At 44.9% G+C, this 23,196-nt stretch overlaps 1 protein-coding gene across 5 annotated transcripts in view; it reads left to right on the top strand.

Moving 5' to 3' along the window:
• Positions 1-23,196, top strand: part of LOC112247326 (kazrin-like) — a 355,810-nt gene that overhangs the window by 293,812 nt on the left and 38,802 nt on the right. For 4 of the 5 annotated variants that reach the window (XR_006084792.1, XM_042331334.1, XM_042331340.1 and 1 more), the window contains exon 4: positions 5,587-5,694. Coding sequence is in view for 4 of the 5 variants with exons in the window: in XM_042331334.1 (XP_042187268.1) it covers positions 5,587-5,694 (108 nt within the window). In the remaining variant the exon portion in view is untranslated. Of the gene's footprint in view, positions 1-5,586; positions 5,695-14,086; positions 14,388-23,196 lie in introns of those variants that run through there. The other variant, XM_042331337.1, reaches the window with a different exon arrangement.

Below are 23,196 nucleotides of genomic sequence, written 5' to 3'. Positions count from 1 at the left end.
GAACAGAGATGGAGGAGAGAAGGATAAACCAAAGGATAAAGAGGGAGCAGAGACACAGAGTTAGAGAGGGGAGAGATGAGGAAGGAGGGAGAGAGGAGATAGAGAGGAGGAGAAAGAGGAGGAGAGAGAGAAAACTACTGGGACAGTGTAGATGGAGGGAGGATTTAGTACATAAGGATTTAGTGAGGAGAGAGGAAGAGAGAGGAGGCCAAGAGAGGAGGATAAGAGAGGAGAGAGGGATTGAGATAAGGAGGTAGAGAGGAGCAGAATGTCTAGTGATACAGAACAGAAGAGAGGAGATACAGAGGAGATCAAGGAGGATAGAGAGGAGCCAGAGAGGAGAGGAGGGAGAGGAGGGAGGAGACTGTTTGTGAGAGGAGGATTTACATCATTGGAAGGATGAGGGGATGATTAAAGGGAGGAGTAGAAGTGAGGGACAGAGTTTCACACGTTAGGAGGTGGCTGAGGAACAGAGAGGAGGACAGAGAGGAGGAGAGAGGAGGAATTTTTGAGGACAGAGATGAGTTTTGAGGAGCTCTGGAGAGGAGGAGAGAGAGGAGAATAGAGGGAGGATCAAAGAGGAGAGAGAGGAGGAGAGAGAGGGAATAGAAAGGAGGAGAGAGAGGAGGAGAAAGAAGAGAGAGGAGGAGAATAGAGAGGAGGAGAGAAGAAGGTAAAGAGGACCAGAGAGAGGAGGAAAGAGAGGTGGAGAGAGGAGAAGAGAGAAGGATAAGAGAAATGAGAGAGGGAGGACAGAGAGGAGGAGGACAGAGAGGAGGACAGAGAGGAGGATAAAGAGGAGGAGAGAGAGGAGGACAGAGAGGAGGGACAGAGATGAGGACAGAGATGGAGGAGAGAGAGGAGGAGAGAGGAGAATAGAGAGGAGGATAAAGAGGAGGAGAGAGGAGAAGATGAGGATAGGCAGAGAGGAGAGAGAGGAGAGAGAGAGAAGGATAGAGAGGAGAGAGAGGAGGATAGAGAGGAGGATAAAGAGGAGGGAGGAGAGAATAAGAGGAGGAGAGAGAGGAGCAGAGAGGAGGATAGAGAGGAGGATGAGAGGAGGATAGAGAGAGAGAGAGGAGGAGAGAGAGGAGGACAGATTTCTTGAGAGGAGATAAAGATGAGGGAGAGGAGGGCAGAGAGGAGGACAGAAAGGAGGAGAGAAGAGGATAGAAAGGAGGAGAGAGAGGAGGACAGAGAGGAGGAGAAAGAAGAGAATAGAGAGGAGAATAGAGAGGGGAGGAGGAGAGAGAGGAGGAGAGAGGATTCTAGACAGGAGGATAAAGAGAAGGAGAGAGAGGAGGAAAGAGAGGAGGAGGACAGAGATGAGGACAGAGAGGAGGACAGAGAGGGAGAGAGAGGAGGATAAAGAGGGAGGAGAGGAGGAGAGAGAGGAGGAGAGAGAGGAGGATAAAGAGGAGGAGAGAGAGGAGGAGAGAGGAGGATAGAGAGGATGAGAGAGTGGAGGAGAGAGAGGAGGATAGAGAGGAGAGAGGAGGAGAGAGAGGAGGATGGGGAATTGGAGAGAGAGAAGGATAAGAGAAGGAGAGAGGGAAGGATAGAGGGGAGGATAAGAGAGGTGGATAGAGAGGAGGAGAGAGAGGAGAATAGAGAGGAGGATAAAGAGGAGGAAAAGAGGAGGAGAGAGAGGAGACGAGAGGAGGATAGAGAGGAGGATAAAGAGGGGGAGAGAGAGAGGAGGAGAGAGGAGGATAGACAGGAGGATAAAGAGGAGGAGAGAGAGGAGGAAAGAGAGGTGGAGAGAGGAGGAGAGAGAAGGATAAGAGAAGGAGAGAGGAGGAGGACAGAGAGGAGGACAGAGAGGAGGAGAGAGGAGGAGAGAGAGGAGGACAGAGAGGAGGAGGACAGAGATGAGGACAGAGATGAGGAGAGAGAGGAGGAGAGAGAGGAGGATAAAGAGGAGGATAAAGAGGAGGAGAGAGGAGAGGATAGAGAGGAGTAGAGGAGAGAGAGCATAGAGAGGAGAATAGAGAGGAGTTCTAAGGAAGAGAGGAGAGAGAGAGGAGAGGAGGAGAGAGAGGAGGATAAAGAGGAGGAGAGAGAGAAGGAGAGAGGAGGAGCAGAGAGGAGCAGAGAGAGAGAGGATAGAGGAGGAGAGAGAGGAGAGAGAGAGGATAGAGGAGAGAGAGGAGGAGAGAGAGGAGGAGAGAGAGGAGGAGAGAGGATGATAAAGAGGAGGAGAGAGAGAGAGAGGAGGAGAGAGAGGAGCAGAGAGGAGGATAGAGAGGAGGAGAGAGAGGAGGATAGAGAGGAGAGAGAGGAGGACAGAGAGGAGGACAGAGAGGAGTATAAAGAGGAGTATAAAGAGGGTTTGAGAGAGGAGGGAGGAGAGGAGAGAGAGAGGAGAGAGGAGGACAGAGGGGAGGATAGAGAGGAGGAGAGAGAGAGGGACAGAGAGGAGGACAGAAAGGAGGAGAGAAGAGGATAGAAAGGAGGAGAGAGAGGAGGACAGAGAGGAGGAGAAAGAAGAGAATAGAGAGGAGAATAGAGAGGAGGAGAGAGAGGAGGAGGAGAGAGAGGAGGAGAGAGGAGAGGAGGATAAAGAGGAGGAGAGAGAGGAGGAAAGAGAGGAGGAGGACAGAGATGAGGACAGAGAGGAGGACAGAGAGGAGGAGAGAGAGGAGGATAAAGAGGAGGAGAGAGAGGAGGACAGGAGGACAGAGAGAGAGGAGGATAAAGAGAGGAGGAGAGAGAGGAGGAGAGAGGAGGAGAGAGAGGAGAGAGTGGAGGAGAGAGAGGAGGATAGAGAGGAGGAGAGAGAGGAGAGAGAGGAGGAGATGGGGAGGAGAGAGAGAAGGAGAGAAGGAGAGAGGAAGGATAGAGAGGAGGATAAGAGAGGTGGATAGAGAGGAGGACAGAGATGAGGAGAGAGAGGAGGAGAAAGAGGAGGATAAAGAGGAGGAGAGAGAGGAGGAGAGAGGAGGATAGAGAGGATGAGAGAGAGGAGGAGAGAGAGGATAGACAGGAGGATAAAGAGGAGGAGAGAGAGGAGGAAAGAGAGGTGGAGAGAGGAGGAGAGAGAAGGATAAGAGAAGGAGAGAGGAGGAGGACAGAGAGGAGGAGGACAGAGAGGAGGACAGAGAGGAGGAGGACAGAGATGAGGAGAGAGAGGAGGAGAGAGAGGAGAATAGAGAGGAGGATAAAGAGGAGGATAAAGAGGAGGAGAGAGGAGAGGATAGAGAGGAGTAGAGAGAGAGAGAGCATAGAGAGGAGAGAGAGGAGGAGAGAGAGAAGGATAGAGGAGGAGAGAGAGGATGAGAGAGAGGAGGATAGAGAGGAGGATAGAGAGGAGGAGAGAGAGAGGAGAGAGAGGAGGAGAGAGGAGCAGAGAGAGAGAGAGCATAGAGAGGAGAGAGAGGAGGAGAGAGAGAAGGATAGAGGAGGAGAGAGAGGAGGAGAGAGAGGAGGAGAGAGAGGAGGAGAGAGAGGATGATAAAGAGGAGAGAGAGAGAAGGAGAGAGGAGGAGGAGGAGCAGAGAGGAGGATAGAGAGGAGGAGAGAGAGGAGGAGAGAGGAGAGAGAGGAGGACAGAGAGGAGGACAGAGAGGAGTATAAAGAGGAGGGAGAGAGGAGGGCAGAGAGGAGGAGAGAGGAGGATAGAGAGGAGGAGAGAGAGGAGGAGGAGAGAGAGGAGGATAAAGAGGAGGGAGAGAGAGGAGGAGAGAGGAGGATAGACAGGAGGATAAAGAGGAGGAGAGAGAGGAGGAAAGAGAGGTGGAGAGAGGAGGAGAGAGAAGGAGAGAGAGGAGGACAGAGAGGAGGAGGACAGAGAGGAGGAGAGAGGAGGATAAAGAGGAGGAGAGAGAGGAGGACAGAGAGGAGGAGGACAGAGATGAGGACAGAGAGGAGGAGAGAGAGGAGGAGAGAGAGGAGGATAAAGAGGAGGAGAGAGAGGAGGAGAGAGGAGGATAGAGAGGATGAGAGAGTGGAGGAGAGAGAGGAGGATAGAGAGGAGGAGAGAGAGGATAGAGGAGGAGAGAGAGGAGGAGAGAGAGGAGGATGGGGAATTGGAGAGAGAGAAGGATAAGAGAAGGAGAGAGGGGAGGATAGAGAGGAGGATAAGAGAGGTGGATAGAGAGGAGGAGAGAGAGGAGAATAGAGAGGAGGAGAGAGAGGAGAAGAGAGGAGGATAAAGAGGAGGAGAGAGAGGAGGAAAGAGAGGAGGAGAGAGAGAAGGATAAGAGAAGGAGGGAGAGGAGGATAGAGAGGAGATAGAGAGAGGATTAGAGAGAGGAGGATAAAGAGGAGGAGAGAGAGGAGGAGAGAGGAGGATAGACAGGAGGATAAAGAGGAGGAGAGAGAGGAGGAAAGAGAGGAGAGAGGAGGAGAGAGAAGGAGAGAGAGGAGGACAGAGAGGAGGAGGACAGAAAGGAGGAGAGAGGAGGATAAAGAGGAGGAGAGAGAGGAGGACAGAGAGGAGGAGGACAGAGATGACAGAGATGAGAAGAGAGAGGAGGAGAGAGAGGAGGAGAGAGAGGAGGATAGAGAGGAGGAGAGAGAGGAGGATAGAGAAGGATAGAGAGGATGAGAGAGTGGAGGAGAGAGAGGAGGATAGAGAGGAGGAGAGAGAGGATAGAGGAGGAGAGAGAGGAGGAGAGAGAGGAGGATGGGGAATTGGAGAGAGAGAAGGATAAGAGATGGAGAGAGGGGAGGATAGAGAGGAGAATAAGAGAGGTGGATAGAGAGGAGGAGAGAGAGGAGAATAGAGAGGAGGATAAAGTGGAGGAAAAGAGGAGGAGAGAGAGGAGAAGAGAGGAGGAGAGAGAGGAGGAAAGAGAGGAGGAGAGAGAGAAGGATAAGAGAAGGAGGGAGAGGAGGATAGAGAGGAGAGAGAGGATTAGAGAGAGGAGGATAGACAAGAGGAGGATAGAGAGGAGGATAGACAAGAGGAGAGAGACAGACAGCAGATGAACCTTCACCTGTAGAGTTCAAGCACCAGAGTTCGATCAGAACCATTAAATCATTGTATTGGACGCAAAAACGTTTGGCGGAGCAAGATAGAGAGAGACAGTATGAGAGAAAAAGTGTGAAAAGGAATAAGACAGTGGATTGAAAATGTGAGCAGAGTATGATCTGTATGAAAACTGTCCTCCCATTTCTCCTGCAATTGTTAAACATGCAAAAATCTATTAGCTGTATTGTTCATTAGAATAGTGCCTGTCAAACTCAATTCATATCTATAATGGCTCTGCCAATTTCAAACATAATTGTTTGTTTTTGAAAACCTCTCAGCAGTGTGTATGGAAGTTTCATCACATCACAAGTTTAACGCAGACAGTGACTCATTTGAATACTCGCTCACTCTTTCTCTCTCTTTCTGTCACTCTTTCACACCCGCATACATGGACACACAATCACACTCACAGACACACAGCTATTCACCACCTGTGTGAGTCATGTTAGTGCCCCTTGGCTTTGTAAATGCTAATAATAACTGTCCTTCCTCTTTAGAAAGACGTCTTCCTGAAGAGATCTGTTGTCAACATAACGTTATTGTACATCTCAATGATGCTAGTCCCTGTTGTTGGTCTGATGTCATATGTCCTATTGTGTTTTGTCTGACAGATCCTGCCGGTAATTACAGGCAGAAGTCGGTGGTGAGCGATATCTGTTACCAGACAGAGATCTCCAGCCTCATGGACTTTGGGACTCCAGACTCCTCGCTCGATAAAGGTAAGGTGTTGCCATTGGAAATACAGGGTGTTGCCTTGGTGACGGAAGGAAGTGTGTGCATGGTGATTTGTGCCAGGAGTTGAGACTGAGACAAAGACCTGTCAGCATGTCAGATGGGTGTACACAGACAGGAGCAAAGGCCTGTGAGTCTCTGTCTGTCTGTATGTCTGTCTGCCTGCCTGCCTGCCTGCCTGCCTGTCTGCCTGCCTGCCTGCCTGCCTGCCTGCCTGCACACAGGGTTAATGATCTGCTTGGCATTATACTGTATACACCCAATTCTGTGCTGGGCTCAGACACAATGCAGAGAAACATTGATAGCAGAGCTGAATGGGGTGAGGGGGGAAGATGTAACCTCTTTACAGTCTATTGTTGTACCATCTGAATAGAGAAGAGTACTATTGATGTTCGTCTTTGTTGTATTGTGGTTTTGGCCATTTTATGCTCTAATCACAGTCTTCATTTTGAGGTAAATGGCATCTAATTTTCCCTCTAAAGAACTTTCTGAATAAAGGCTCTCTCTCTTAGTTGTGATCTGGATGATCAGTAATGATACTGAGGAGGATTGTCATAAAGAGTATTGATCACCTGAAGCTTATTGGTCAATATATAAGTCTTGTGGGCATTTCATTTTCTCCTACTTAATGATACCCATTATTCTTTATCACGCTGCCAGAAAGCCAGAAGAGTGTCCCCCACAATTGTAATTGTAATCATTTCATCGAATACTGCCCCTTCAAGCAGCAGAAGTACACTCTCAGATCATTAAATGAGCCTCATGACACTTCAATCAGCCCTGGACAGAGGTAGTATCTATCTGAGTCACTCCTTCATCTCTCACTCCTTCCCTCCCTTCTTCCCCTCCCAGGGCAATTATTAATATCTTAATGCCTGTCTTTCTCAGCTCTCCATCAACACTCTCATGTGCTTATAATGCAGAGTGACCAATCATCTGGTGCAGCTGGAGGACAGGGGGAGCAGAGAAAGAGAGGGAGGAGGAGAGGGAGAGAAATGGAGGGGGAGAGGAAGGGAGCGAGAATAAGATAGGGAAGAGAAAGAGAGGGAGGGAGCGAGCGAGCGAGGAAGCGAGAGAGGGAGGGGGGGGTGCAGGAGAGAGAGGGAGAGCCCCACCCTCTTCAACATATATATATCAACAAATTGGCGAGGGCACTAGAAAAGTCTGCAGCACCCAGCCTCACCCTACTAGAATCTGAAATCAAATGTCTACTGTTTGCTGATGATGTGGTGCTTCTGTCCCCAACCAAGGAGGGCCTACAGAAGAACCAAAATGTTCTGCACAGATTCTGTCAGACCTGGGCAGAATCTCAGTAAGTCAGAAATAATGGTGTTCCAAAAAAGGTCCAGTTGCCGGGACCACAAATACAAATTCCATCTAGACACCGTTACCCTAGAGCCCACTAAAAACGATACATATCTCGGCCTAAACATCAGCGACACAGGTAACATCCACAAAGCTATGAACGATCTGAGAGACAAGGCAAGAAGGACCTTCTACGCCGTCAAAAAGAACATAAAATTTGACAGTTATCAGTTATAGAACCCATTGCCCATTGGTTGTGAGGTCTGGGGTCCGCTCACCAACCAAGAATTCACAAAATGAGACAAACACCAAATTGAGACTCTGCATACAGAATTTAGCAAAAATATCATCTGTGTACAACGTAAAACACCAAATAATGCATGCAGAGCAGAATTAGGCTTAAACCGGCTAATTACCAAAGTCCAGCTTGTAAATTCTACAACCACCTAAAAGGAAGAGATTCCCAAACCTTCCATAACAAAGCCATCACCTACAGAGATGGACCTGGAGAAGAGTCCCCTAAGCAAGCTGGTCCTGGGGCTCTGTTCACAAACACCAACGGACCCCATAAAGCCCCAGGACAGCAACACAATTAGACCATTGGAAAGATTTACCAAAAAACAGAGCAAACTAGAATGTTATTTGGCCCTAAACAGAGAGTACACACTGGCAGAATACCTGACCACTGTGATTGACCCAAAATTAATCTCTTAAGGATCGGACCCTTTTTTTAAATGTCTGCCTAAAATGACATACCCAAATCTAATAGCCTGTAGCTCAGGACCTGAACTAAGGATATGCATATTCGTGATACCATTTGAAAGGAAACACTTTGAAGTTTGTGGAAATGTGAATTTTTTTTGTACCATCATCTTTGAAATTCATGAGAAAGGTCATAATAAATCATTCTAGCCCTGGCGCAATTTAAACTTTGGCACCTAGATAGCAGCACTGTATGTGCAAAGTTTTAGAGTAATCTAGTGAAGTATGCATATCTATTCAAAATGTTGTTTTCTGCCATTTCTAACCTCACACTTGTTGTTTATGTTTTGGGGCGGCAGGTAGCCTAGTGGTCAGAGCATTGGACTAGTAACTGCAAGATTGCAAGATCAAATCCCCGCCCTGACAAGCAAATATTCTGTTGTTCTGCCCCTGAACAAGGCAGTTAACCCACTGTTCCTGGGCTGTCATTGAAAATAAGAATTTGTTCTTACCTGACTTGCCTAGTTAAATAAATGTACATGGATTTTATAATGTCGTATTTTTTTTCCCAAACCCCACTTTTCATCAATTTGTACAGCAGACCCTCACGCCACAATTAATCCAAATATTTTGTGAAGTTAACAAGCATGAGAAGACCTTGCCTTTGGTTTGTTTCTTTGTCACTTAGGGTTTGCAGGGTGAGTATGTGATCTGTCGTACGGTAATTTGGTATAAAGCCAATATGACATTTGCTCAGTACATTGTTTTCACTGAGGAAATGTACTGGTCTGCTGTTAATGATAATGCAGAGGATTTACCCAAGGTTGAGAGATGCATTTCCCACAGTAGTTATTAGGGTCCAATTTGTCTCCACTTTTGTGGATTGTGGTCATCAGTCCTTGGTTCCAAATATTGGGGAAGATTCCAGAGCTAAGGATGATGTTAAAGAGTTTAAGCCATTTGGAATGTGTGGTCTGTATACAGTGGGGCAAAAAAGTATTTAGTCAGCCACCAATTTGTGCAAGTTCTCCCACTTAAAAAGATGAGAGAGGCCTGTAATTTCCATCATAGATACACTTCAACTCTACCAGACAAAATGAGAAAAAGAAATCCAGAAAATCACATTGTAGGATTTTTAATGAATTTATTTGCAAATTATGGTGGAAAATAAGTATTTGGTCACCTACAAACAATCAAGATTTCTGGCTCTCACAGACCTGTAACTTCTTCTTTAAGAGGCTCCTCTTGTCCTCCACTCGTTACCTTGCCATTTCTAACCTGTTTGGCGCCTGTTTGAACTTGTTATCAGTATAAAAGACACCTGTCCACAACCTCAAACAGTCACACTCCAAACTCCACTATGGCCAAGACCAAAGAGCTGTCAAAGGACACCAGAAACAAAATTGTAGATCTGCACCAGGCTGGGAAGACTGAATCTGCAATAGGTAAGCAGCTTGGTTTGAAGAAATCAACTGTGGGAGCAATTATTAGAAAATGGAAGACATACAAGACCACTGATAATCTCCCTCGATCTGGAGCTCCACGCAAGATCTCACCCAAAAATCCCAGAACCACACGGGGGGACCTAGTGAATGACCTGCAGAGAGCTGGGACCAAAGTATCAAAGCCTACCATCAGTAACACACTACGCCGCCAGGGACTCAAATCCTGCATTGCCAGACGTGTCCCCCTGCTTAAGCCAGTACATGTCCAGGCCCGTCTGAAGTTTGCTAGAGAGCATTTGGATGATCCAGAAGAAGATTGGGAGAATGTCATATGGTCAGATGAAACCAAAATATTACTTTTTGGTAAAAACTCAACTCGTCGTGTTTGTAGGACAAAGAATGCTGAGTTGCATCCAAAGAACACCATACCTACTGTGAAGCATGGTGGTGGAAACATCATGCTTTGGGGCTGTTTTTCTGCAAAGGGACCAGGGCGACTGATCCGTGTAAAGGAAAGAATGAATGGGGCCATGTATCGTGAGATTTTGAGTGAAAACCTCCTTCCATCAGCAAGGGCATTGAAGATTAAACGGGCCCCTGTCTTTCAGCATGACAATGATCCCAAACACACCGCCCGGGCAACGAAGGAGTGGCTTCGTAAGAAGCATTTCAATGTCCTGGAGTGGCCTAGCCAGTCTCCAGATCTCAACCCCATAGAAAATCTTTGGAGGGTGTTGAAAGTCCGTGTTGCCCAGCAACAGCCCCAAAACATCACTGCTCTAGAGGAGATCTGCATGGAGGAATGGGCCAAAATACCAGCAACAGTGTGTGAAAACCTTGTGAAGACTTACAGAAAACGTTTGACCTCTGTCATTGCCAACAAAGGGTATATAATAAAGTATTGAGATAAACTTTTGTTATTGACCAAATACTTATTTTCCACCATAATTTGCAAATAAATTCATTGAAAATCCTACAATGTGATTTTCTGGATTTTTTTCTCATTTTGTCTGTCATAGTTGAAGTGTACCTATGATAAAATTACAGGCCTCTCTCACCTTTTTAAGTGGGAGAACTTGCACAATTGGTGGCTGACTAAATACTTTTTTGCCCCACTGTATGTCTATGTCCTGGGATTTTTTTGTTTTGTTTCTTACAACCTCATGCTAATCACATTAGCCTAAGTTAGCTAAACCATCCCACAGACAGGACACCGATCCTGAAGAGGTTTTAAGGAAAGCTTTGACTATGTACAGATTCAGTGAGCATAGCCTTGCTATTGAGAAAGGTCGCTGTAGGTGAAGAGAAGACAGGCTATGTGCACACTGCCCACAAAATGTGGAAACTGAACTGCACTTCCTAACCTCTTGTATGACCATATTAGAGACAAGTATTTCCCTCAGATTACACAGACCAACAAAGAATTTGAAAACAAATCCAAAAACAAATCCAATTTTGATCAACTCCCATATATATTGGGTGAAATACCACAGTATGCCTTCACGGCAGCAAGATTTGTGACCTGTTGCCACAAGAAAAGGACAACCAGTGAAGAACAAACACCAATGCAAATCAAATCAAAGTGACTATGCATAGGTAACAAACAAACAGTGAGTAACAGCAGTGTACAGGGGTGGTAGGAATTGCTGACTTCAGCAGTCTAATGGCTTGGGGGTAGCTGTTGAGGAGCCTTTTGGTCTGAGACTTGGCGCTCTGGTACCGCTTGCTGTGCGGTAGAAGAGAAAACAGTCTACAACTTGGGTGACTGGATTGTCTGACACCGCCTATTACAGTACAGTTGAAGTCAGAAATGTACATACACTTATGTTGGAGTCATTAAAACTCGTTTTTCAATGACTCCACAAATTTCTTGTTAACAAACTATAGTTCTGGCAAGTCGGTTAGGACATCTACTTTTTCCAACAATTGTTTACAGACAGATTATTTCACTTATAGTTCACTGTATCACAGATCCAGTGGGTCAGAAGTTTACATACACCAAATTGACTGTGCCTTTATACAACTTGGAAAATTCCAGAAAATTATGTCATGGCGTTAGAAGCTTCTGATAGGCTAATTGACATAATTTGAGTCAATTGGAGGTGTACCTGTAGATGTATTTCAAGGCCTACCTTCAAACTCAGTGCCTCTTTGACCTCCACAAGTCTGGTTCATCCTTGGGAGCAATTTCCAAATGCCTGAAGGTACCACGTTCATCTGTACAAACAATAGTTTGCAAGTATAAACACCATGGGACCACGCAGGCATCATACCGCTCAGGAAGGAGAGGTGTTCTGTCTCCTAGAGATGAACGAACTGGTGCGAATATTGCAAATCAATCCAAGAACAGGAGCAAAGGACCTTGTGAAGATGCTTGAGGAAACATTTACAAAAGTATCTATATCCACAGTAAAACGAGTCCTATATCGACATAACCTGAAAGGCCTCTCAGGAAGGAAAAAGCCCCGGCTCCAAAACCGCCATAAAAAAGACAGACTACGGTTTGCAACTGCACATGGGGACAAAGATCGTACTTTTTTGGAGAAATGTCCTCTGTTCTGATGAATGACCATCGTTATGTCTCAATCTTGTAGAGAATTTGTGGGCAGAACTGAAAAAGCGTATGCGAGCAAGGAGGCCTACAAACCTGACTCAGTTACACCAGCTCTGTCAAGAGGAATTGGCCAAAATTCACCCAACTTATTGTGGGAAGCTTGTGGAAGGCTACCCGAAACGTTTGACCCAAGTTAAACAATTGAAAGGCAATGCTACCAAATACTAATTGAGTGCATGTAAACGTCTGACCCACTGGGAATGTGATGAAAGAAATAAAAGCTGACCTAAAACAGGGACTTTTTACTAGGATTAAATGTCAGGAATTGTGAAAAACTGAATTTAAATGTATTTGGCTAAGTTGTATGTAAACCTCCGACTTCAACTGTATGTAGGTCCTGGATGGCAGGAAGCTTTGCCCCAGTGATGTACTGGGTCGTTCGCACTACCCTCTGTAGCTTCTTGCGGTCAGATATCGAGCAGTTGCCATACCAAGCGGTGATGCATCCAGTCAGGATGCTCTCTGTGGTGCAGCTGTAAAACCTTTTGAGAATATGGGGGCCCATGCCAAATCTTTTCAGTCTCCTGAGGGGGGAAATGTTTTGTTGTGCCCTATTCACGACTGTCTTGGTATGTTTGGACCATGATAGTTTGTTGGTGATGTGGACACCAAGGAACTTGAAGCTCTCGACCTGCTCCACCACAGCCCAGTCGATGTTAACGGGGGCCTGTTCGGCCCACCTTTTCCTGTAGTCCACGTTCAATGTGTTTAGTTATGACATCAAGGATAGCTGTATGAGGGGTGAAAAGACACAATAGAGGACTGAGAGTATAAAGACAGAAGAGCAGTATCATGAGAAGGGTAACCGTAAGTAAAAATATCAGTCAATTGATTCCAGCTACACTGAAACCAAGGCTGAAACAAGTAAACTCTTGTCACACTCACAACCCTGAATGGGCGTTAGATGAATGAGAATGAGAATGACACATGACTGTGATTCTTGAGCAGTCAGTGAATCAGTCAGTCAGTCAGTCAGTCAGTGAGTGAGTGAGTGAGTGAGTTGAGTGAGTTGAGTGAGTTGAGTGAGTTGAGTGAGTGAGTGAGTGAGTGAGTGAGTGAGTGAGTGAGTGAGTGAGTGAGTGACAGATCCATTGCATCAGTTGACAAGCATCTGGCTAAAATGTCTGTGATGTTTGGGCCATGTTGAAAGATGAAACACACACATTGGAGCATCATCCACTGACAAGCAGGATAGATGGCTTATTTGTGCTCATTACTTCAATAGCAATAGGTGACACACTCTCTCCCACACATAAGTCTAAATATGCACATATGTATTCTATATTTGAGACATAATTATTCTGTACAGGCTTAGCACTAGAAAATAGCACTATATTAGGTTTGTGGTAGCCAAGTAATGAAATTCTGTGACTGAATCAAAAGAAATATCTAAATCCATTTGCGGATGGAAAAAATATGCATGTTACATTTTTAGTTGCAATTTTATGTATTACTAATACAGTAATACATAATACTACAACACTTTCAGTTTATACAAACTGTACACGTTAGTACTAAGCTACAATGTTTCAGGAGTAAAAATAGCAGTCAGATTTAACTCTGAAATGAATCCCCCCCAGTGTCTTGTTTACACTTCCTTTAACCAATGCTGGGCTTATCTCTGTTCCTCTACCTGACTGCACCTGCTGTCCCTTTCTTGGGCCCTGGGACTGGGAGAAAACACCAGCACTTCCTGGGTTGCGTTCTCACACTAACAACCCCAGTGATGTGTGTGGAATTGTTTTGATGTACTTTCATTTGTGACCAGGAAGTACTGTATGTCTCAAGTTTCAAGTTTTATTTTCACATGCAAGTACAGTCCTTACAGGTGTATTGTTCTCTGTACAGAAAGTGAGATGTTCAGTATAGTATATAGTAAGTCCTGTACTGTACGGACAGTGTGGCATTCAACTCTCTGCCATCAGGTGGAGTAGGAGTGCTATAACAGTGACTCACCTGTCCTACCACCTACAGGTACGCCCTCCCTCCCTCCCTCCGAGAGAGAGAGAGAGAGAGAGAGAGAGAGAGAGAGAGAGAGAGAGAGAGAGAGAGAGAGAGAGAGAGAGAGAGAGAGAGAGAGAGAGAGAGAGAGAGAGAGAGAGAGAGAGAGAGAGAGAGAGAGAGAGAGAGAGAGAGAGAGAGAGAGAGAGAGAGAGAGAGAGAGAGAGAGAGAGAGAGAGAGAGAAAGAGATAGATTCCAGAGAAAGAGCTGAGAAGGGTTAAAAAGAGGAGGGGTGAGAGCGGTTTGGAATGGAAACTGCCTCTGGGCGTGTACCAGAACAGGTAGAGAAAAGGGCGGGGGAGAGAGAGGGGTTGAGAGATAGAACGTGAAAATGACAGAGAGGGAGATAGCTAGAGAGAACAGAGAAAACAGGCTCACTCACGCACTCAGGGGAACTCTTCCTAGTAACCTGGCTGGGTGGACCTAATGACCAGAGCTGCGAGTGGCTGGAAGAGAGGCTGCTGTGCTACGGTGTATTTCTGAATGGTGTCTGTCTGTGTTGGGTTCCTCTGCTATGAGAACACACACCAGCACTGACCGTGGAGCCCAGCGTAGCCTGTACTGTGGAGGAGGAGGAGGACATGAGGTCCGACAGGGAGGAGGGGACACCCGGTGAGTGAGAGAAAGAAAGAGGAATGTGTTTAGAGGATCACTCACTGGTGTGACGGTTGGTTTAAGCCAGAGTTCTGTTTCTAAGGTAGAAGAGTGTGTTTAGAGGATCACTCACTGTTGTGACAGTTGATTTAAGCCAGAGTTCTGTTTCTACTGTAGAGTTCATGAGTTCGTCTTTAACATGTATACCCATTCATTTTAATATTCACACTGAATTTATAAACATATTTGATGGTAGTAGGCTCCTAACCTCCTTTGTTTATTTGCTTTACATAAGCATGTTGACCTGGATCTGATATGTACGTTGATTAATATGCGTGTTAATCTGTTAATCTACCATGAGTGAGTCTGGTATTTAGGCAGATATTTGGTGATGATCAGCTCAGACAACATAGCACACATAGACTACATCTCTGAGAGATGATGAGTCAGTCTCTCACATGCCAGTACTCTGGAAGCTGTGTCCTGTTCTGTCTGGAGTCCTGTCTAGTCCTAGAACTACTATCCAATCAGCATATTGCCCCAGTGTTCACTCTACAATTCTTCCTCCCATGTCTTGCCTTTCATGTGTTGCAATGCATTTGATAGAAAATGGCGGCCACCAGATACAGCCATTCATTCAGGTGTTATCTGAGAGAGCCTCCAACACGTCCAACTGGAACCCTGGTAGACACTGTCTCTGTGACAGGATCTATACTGTGTTTTTACCTGTACATCCCCTGACAAGTTACATAAGACTGTGGGGGGGGGGGCGCACATCTCCATGCACGCCTGTGTGTGTGTGCCTCCATGCACTCCTGTGTGTGTGTGCCTCCATGCACTCCTGTGTGTGTGTGTGTGTGTGTGTGGGGGGGTGGGGGCGTGCGCATCTCCATGCACGCCTGTGTATGTATGCCTCCATGCACGCCTGTGTGCGTGCGTGCGTGCTCTGCTCATGCATGCATATTATGTGTGTGTGTGCATGCACATATGTGTGTGTGTGTACTTAATACTCACTCTTGTGTGTGTGTGTGTGCGTGCTGGTGGTGGTATTTCAGTGGATGAGTCCGAGTCTTATCCCGCTGGTTGTGCTGCATGACTCCTGCTGTTGATTTACTCCAACCCAGAGGTTTGAGGAAAGATAATGAGTTTGACAGAGTGAGACGCTGCTGCCAGATGGCACTATCAGAGATGGTCTCACTATCAGAGATGGTCTCACACTCTGCTCCAACAACAGCTCACAGCAGACCCATGATGACATGATCTGCAGGCCTAGTCCTTGACCAGTGATCAGTCCACCTGGCTGGACCAGTCTAATGTGTTACAGCTCCATAGCGAGTGGAGGTCAGTGTACGAGAAGGATGCACCACCATTAGTTTGACTGTGGTTTTCCCGGAGATGTTCAAGAATTGGGCACTGCTTTCATCTCCATCCTGGTTTGAGTGAAAAGAGCTACAATATGTTTTGATAGATTAGAGATTTTTGTCTTGTTGGCCTTGTTGGCCATGTTGGCCTTATTGTTCTTGTTGGTAGTGTTGGCCTTGTTAGTCTTGTTGGTCTTGTTGGTCTCATTGGTCTTGTTGGTCTTGTTGGTCTTGTTGGTCTTGTTGGTCTTATTGTTCTTGTTGGTCTTATTGGCCTTGTTGGTCTTATTGGTCTTGTTGGTCTTGTTGGTCTTGTTGGTATTGTTGGCCTTGTTTGCCTTGTTGGTCTTGTTGGTCTTGTTGGTCGTGTTGGTCTTGATGGTCTTGATGGTCTTGTTGTTCTTGATGGCCTTGTTGGTCTTATTTTTCTTGTTGGTCTTAATGTCTTTGTTGGCCTTGTTGGCCTTGTTTGCCTTGTTGGCCTTGTTGGTCGTGTTGGTCGTGTTGGTCGTGTTGGTCTTGTTGTTCTTGTTGGCCTTGTTGGTCTTATTGTCTTTGTTGGCCTTGTTGGCCTTGTTGGCCTTGTTGGTCTTCGTTGGTCTTGTTGGTCTTCGTTGGTCTTGTTGGCCTTGTTTGCATTGTTGGCCTTGTTTGCATTGTTGGTCTTCGTTGGTCTTCGTTGGTCTTCGTTGGTCTTCGTTGGCCTTGTTTGTCTTGTTGGCCTTGTTGGTCTTGTTGGCCTTGTTAGTCTTGTTGGCCTTTTTGGTCTTGTTGGTCTTGTTGGCCTTGTTTGCCTTGTTGGTCTTGTTGGCCTTGTTTGCCTTGTTGGTCTTGTTGGCCTTGTTGGCCTTGTTGGTCTTGTTGGCCTTGTTATCCTTGTTGGACTTGTTAGTCTTGTTGGCCTTGTTGGACTTGTTAGTCTTGTTATTTTTGTTGGCCTTGTTGGCCTTGTTGGTCTTGTTGGTCTTGTTAGTCTTGTTGGCCTCGTTGGTCTTGTTGGTAGTGCTAACTGACTCTGAGTTGAGCAGTCACTCCAGGTTATTGCTGCTCTTCCAGAGGCACATCCCTGGCAGTAGGGTTAATCTCCTCATAATAAAAGTGTGAATTAATTACTGCTATTTCCAGTTGGCATGCCTACACTGAACCCTATTGTAATGTAAACTCACAGCAATTAATTAATGGCTGCTGTTCCCTATAGATATACACACAGACATGGACGAGCCAGCTTGCACAATCATACACACAAACACACAATCTCTTTGTGGGTTCATGCATGCAGAATTACACATGCAGACACTAGTCAGGCATAAACTGTAACATATACTGTATAGAGGGAAACCTAGGGTCCGCTCTCTCTAACATCTTGTTTGTGTTGTGCGTTGGATGTTGAAGTTAAGTAAAGTTGAGAGCCAATGCATAATTGATGCTCACATATATTATAGAACAGTCCTGTAATAACCTGAGTGAGAAAAGGACTTGCTGGTTCTCACGTGCTGCCAAATGCTGTTCAGGGATCAACCAGGGAGGGTTTGTGTTGTGTTGTGTTGTATTCTCACACCCACCCACACTCATCCCGGCACTATCAATGGCTGAGAGACTGAGACAGCCTACAGGAAGGAGGTCAGAGACCTGGCAGAGTGGTGCCAGGACAACAACCTCTCCCTCAATGTCAGCAAGACAAAGGAGCGTGGACTACAGGAAACGGAAGGGCTGAGCACGCCCCCATTCACATAGAGGGGGCTATAGTGGAGACAGTCGAGAGCTTCAAGTTCCTGTCCACATCATCAAGGACCTACCATGGTCCACACACACCAACACAGTCCTGAAGAGGGCACGACAACTTCTCTTCCCACTTAGGAAGCTGAAAAGATTTGGCTTGAGCCCTGAGATCCTCAAAAGGTTTTACAGCTACACCATTGAGAGCATCTTGACTGACTGCATCACCGCTTGGTATGGTAACTGTTTGGTATTCGGCCACAAGGCCTTACAGAGAGTAACGCGTACAGCCCAGTACTTCACTGTGGCCGAGCTCCCTGTCAACCAGGACATCTATACCAGACGTTTCAGAGGATGGCCCTAGAAATTGTCAAAGACTGCAGTCACCCAAGTCACAGTCTGTTCTCTCTGCTATCACACTGCAAGCAGTACCGGAGCGCCAAGTCTGGGACCAAAATGGTCCTGAAAAGCTTCAACCCCAAAGCCATAAGACTGCTGAAAAGTTCATTAAACGGCTGCCCGTACTTTCTACTTTTCACCCCCTACTTACATGTACATAGTACTTCAATCAATCACCTAACCAAACCTGCATGTATATATTACCTCAATCAATCACCCCAACCACCTCGTACCCCAGTACACTGACTCGGTACCGGTACTGCTTGTATATAGCCTGTACATATCCTCGTTATAGTTTTTATTGTGTTATTTTATTGTTACTATTTTCTTTTTATCTATTTGTAAATGTTCTTACTTTTTAACTGCACTGTTGGGAAAGGGCTCGTAAGTAAGCATTTCACAGTAAAGTCTACACTTGTTGTATTCGGCGCATGTGACAAAGTGTTATTTGATTTGACTACTGTAGAGAATGTCAACATAGTGTTGTGTAGCAGGTTTATAACAGAGAATAATCTCCATGCAGCCTCCCAACCACCAAACTCCCCCTTGGATCCAAAACCGGTCATTGACTGAATGAATATGGTTGCTATTTTTGATGCAACCCTTTCCATCGGTCTTCCTGCATCATTTCATGTTGATTTGATGTTATCGTCTTATATAAGGCTTATATATGGGTCATCCTCTTGTCTTGAGATGTAAACTAAATTGGCTCTTTAGTGACTGGTCTTATCAGGTCATTGTTAACAGCCATTTTGTGATACCTTCCACGGTCTTAGAATAGACCTAAAGTAGATCACACTGCTTCATGCAAGATAAAATGTGCCTGTTGCCTGTGAGACGTTGTAATAATGTGAAAATATGGTTTAAATAGCCACTTAAAGTTTGTCATTTCCATTTTGAAATTTCAGACTTGAGTTTCCCTTATGAAAAATGTATCAACCGCTACAAATTTACCAAAAATGACCATGACCATTTCCTGTTGCTGCAGGATTATTTTCCTACTGTTTCCTACTTAATTGTATCAAATTAAGATCCCACATCTGTATGAGAGATCCCTGGGTTCATTCGGCAGGCTGCATTTCCCTGACAATAAGGGCTATTATCTGCATGAGTTTGATGAGGAGAAGCAGCCGACCCCTGTCGTCCCCTACGGCGATCCCAACACAGCCCTCCGTTCGTGGGAATCATCTCCACCACGCAGTAATAATCAGAGAGGCAAAGCACACCAGGCATCCATGCACACACACAAGGACACACACACACACACACTTGCATGCGCACACACAAACACACCGATATAGCCATCCACGCATCATGTGACTCCTCCGTCACAGACATACAGAGCAGAGGAACATTGTGGATGGAGCAGAGACATGGAAGCACAGATGCTCTGTGGCCAAGAGCAGACAATAAGACGCAATGTATTCACAGTGGTGTAAAGTACTTAAGTAAAAATACTTAAAAGTACTACTTAAGTAGTTTTTTTTGGTATCTGCATTTGACATTACATACACTTGTGTTGGAGTCATTAAAACTCGTTTTTCAACCACTCAACAAAGTTCTTGTTAACAAACTATAGTTTTGACAAGTCGGTTAGGACATCTACTTTGTGCATGACACAAGTAATATTTCCAACTATTGATTGCTTGAGCCTACTTGAGACGCAGACGTCCCACCTAGAGCTCTGGAAATGCAAATGCGCTATGCTACACGCTAATAGTATTAGTTAAAACGCAAACGTTCATTAAAATACACATGCTTGGTATTGAAATAAAGCTACAGTCATTGTGAATCTAGCCACCGAGTCAGATTTTTAAAATGCTTTTCGGCGAAAGCATGAGAAGCTATTATCTGATAGCATGCAACACCCCAAAAGACCCGTAGGGGATGTAAACAAAAGAATTAGCATAGTCGGCGCTACACAAACCGCACAATAAAATATAAAACATTAATTACCTTTGACCATCTTCTTTCTTGGCACACCTTGATGTCCCATAATCAATACTGGGTCTTTTTTTGGATTAAATCGGTCCATATATAGCCTAGATATCGATCTATGAAGACTGTGTGATAAACGGAAAAAAATAGCGTTTCATAACGTAACGTCATTTTTAAAAGTTAAAAATTCGACGATAAACTTTCACAAAACACTTCGAAATACCTTTCTAATGCAACTTTAGGTATAACTACACGTTAATAAGCTATAAAAATCATCAGGAGGCGATGTAAATTCGATAGTTGGTCGTGTGGAAAAATGTCCGGAAAAACACAGAGACAATGCCTCAGGTTGGTGGTCGGAGGGAATCGGTTCCCTTTGGTCGGTTCTACCAAGAATCAAATCAGAATCAAATGAGGAGACTCTATACATCCTGTGGAAGCTGTAGGTACTGCAAGCTCGGCCTCATTTAATACGGTTCACCTTTAACAATGGGTTGAAGTGGCGCATGGATATTTTTTCCCATCTCCAGTGATCAGATTTTCCTGCGCTTTTCGATGAAACAGACGTTCTGTTATAGTCACAGCCGTGATTTAAACAGTTTTGGAAACGTCTGAGTGTTTTCTATACACACATACTAATCATATGCATATACTATATTCCTGGCCTGAGTAGCAGGACGCCAAAATGTTGCGCGATTTTTAACAGAATTTCCGAAAAAGTAGGGGGGAGGCTTAACAGGTTTTAAGTAGTTTTTTTTGGTATCTGCATTTGACATTACATACACTTGTGTTGGAGTCATTAAAACTCGTTTTTCAACCACTCAACAAAGTTCTTGTTAACAAACTATAGTTTTGACAAGTCGGTTAGGACATCTACTTTGTGCATGACACAAGTAATATTTCCAACTATTGATTGCAGACAACTTATTCCACTTATAATTCACTGTATCACAAATCCAGTGGGTCAGAAGTTTACATACACTAAGTTGACTGTGCCTCTAAACAGCTTGGAATATTCCAGAAAATGATGTCATGGCTTTAGAAGCTTCTGATAGGCTAATTGACATCAATCGAGTCAATTGGAGGTGTACCTGTGGATGTATTTCAAGGCCTACCTTCAAACTCAGTGCCTCTTTGCTTGACATCATGGGAACATCAAAAGAAATCAGCCAAGACCTCAGAAAAAATTAGTCTGGTTCATGCTTGGGAGCAATTTCCAAATGTCTGAAGGTACCACGTTCATCTGTACAAACAATAGTACGCAAGTATAAAAACCATGGGGCCATGCAGCCATCATACCGCTCAGGAAGGAGACGCGTTCTGTCTCCTAGAGATGAATGTACTTTGGTGCGAAAATTGCAAATCAATCCAAGAACAACAGCAAAGGACCTTGTGAAGATGCTGGAGGAAACAGGCACAAAAGTATCTATATCCACACTTAAAAGAGTCCTATATCGACATAACCTGAAAGGCCGCTCAGCAAGGAAGAAGCCACTGCTCCAAAACCGCCATAAAAAAGCCAGACGACGGTTTGCAACTGCACATGGGGATAAAGATCGTACTTTTTTGGAGAAATGTCCTCCTGTCTGATGAAACATAAATAGAACTGTTTGGCCTTAATGACCATTGTTATGTTTGGAGGAAAAAGGGGGAGTCTTGCAAGCCGAAGAACACCATCCCAACTATGAAACATGGGGGTAGCAGCATCAGAACAACGAGGCCAACAAGACTAACAAGACCAACAAGGCCAACAAGGCCAACAAGAATAACAAGACTAACAAGTCCAACAAGGCCAACAAGACTAACAAGTCCAACAAGGATAACAAGACCAACAAGACCAACAAGGCCAACAAGGCCAACAACGGCAAGGTACTGGAGTGGCCATGAAAAAGTCCTGACATCAATCCTATAGAAAATGTGTGGGCAGAACTGAAAAGCATGTGCGAGCAAGGAGGCCTGCAAACCGGACTCAGTTACACCAGCTTTGTCAAGAGGAATGGGCCAAAATTCACCCAACTTATTGTGGGAAGCTTGTGTAAGGCTACCCGAAACATTTGATCCAGGTTAACAATTGAAAGGCAATGCTACCAATTACTAATTGAGTGTATTTTAACTTCTGACCCAGTGGGAATGTGATGAAAGAAATAAAAGCTGAAATAAATCATTCTCTCCACTATTATTCTGACATTTCACATTCTTAAAAGTAAAGTGGTGATCATAACTGACCTAAGTCAGGGAATTTTTACTAGGCTAAATGTCAGGAATTGTGAAAAACTGAGTTTAAATGTATTTGGCTAAGGTGTATGTAAACTTCCGACTTCAACTGTATATTTTTGCCAATTTTTACTTTTACTTCACTACATTCCTAAAGAAAAGTATGTACCTTTCATTCCATACATCTTCCCTGACACCCGAAAGCACATTTTCCCGTTGAAAAATAAATGATAGTCCCACTAAGCGCAAACCAGATGGGATGGCGTATCGCTGCAGAATGCTGTGGTAGCCATGCTGGTTAAGTGTGCCTTGAATTCTAAATTAATCAATGACAGTCTCACCAATAAAGCACACCCACACCATCACACATCCTCCTCCATGCTTTACGGTGGGAACCACACATGCGGAGATCATCCGTTCACCTACTCTGAGTCTCACAAAGACACAACGGTTGGAACCATAAATCTCAAATTTGGACTCATCAGACCAAATGACTGATTTTCACCTGTCTAATGTCCATTGCTTGTGTTTCTTGGCCAAGCAAGTCTCTTCTTATTATTGGTGTCTTTTAGTAGTGTTTTCTATGCAGCAATTTGACCATGAAGGCCTGATTCATGCAGTCTCCTCTGATCAGTTGATGTTGATGTGTCCTTTACTTGAACTCTGTGAAGCATTTATTTGGGCTGCAATTTCTGGGGCTGGTAACTCTAATGAACTTATTCTCTGCAGCAGAAGTGAATCTGGGTCTTCCTTTCCTGTGGCTGTCCTCGTGAGAGCCAGTTTCATCGTAGCGCTTCATGGTTTTTGGAAGTGCACTTGAAGAAACTATCAAAGCTCTTGTAAATTTCCGTATTGACTGACCTTCATGTCTTAAAGTAATGATGGACTGTCATTTCTCTTTGCTTATTTGAGCTTTTCTTGCCATAATATCGACTTGGTCATTTCCCAAAAAGGGCTATGTTCTGTATACCACCCCTACCGTGTCACAACACAACTGATTGTTATGTTGTGACAAACAAAAAAACAAATTCACTTTTAAGAAGGCACACCTGTTAATTGAAATGCGTTCCATGAAGCTGGTTGAGAGAATGCCAAGAGTGTGCAAAGCTGTCAACAAGGCAAAGGGTGGCTACTTTGAATAATCTCAAATATAAAATATATTTTGATTTGTTTAACACTTTGTTGGTTACTACATGATT

The sequence above is a fragment of the Oncorhynchus tshawytscha genome, linkage group LG02 (genome assembly GCF_018296145.1).
Source record: "Oncorhynchus tshawytscha isolate Ot180627B linkage group LG02, Otsh_v2.0, whole genome shotgun sequence".
Lineage (NCBI taxonomy): Eukaryota > Metazoa > Chordata > Actinopteri > Salmoniformes > Salmonidae > Oncorhynchus > Oncorhynchus tshawytscha.
Note: the sequence above shows the minus strand (reverse complement) of the source record. Positions and strands in the feature narration are given on the sequence as shown.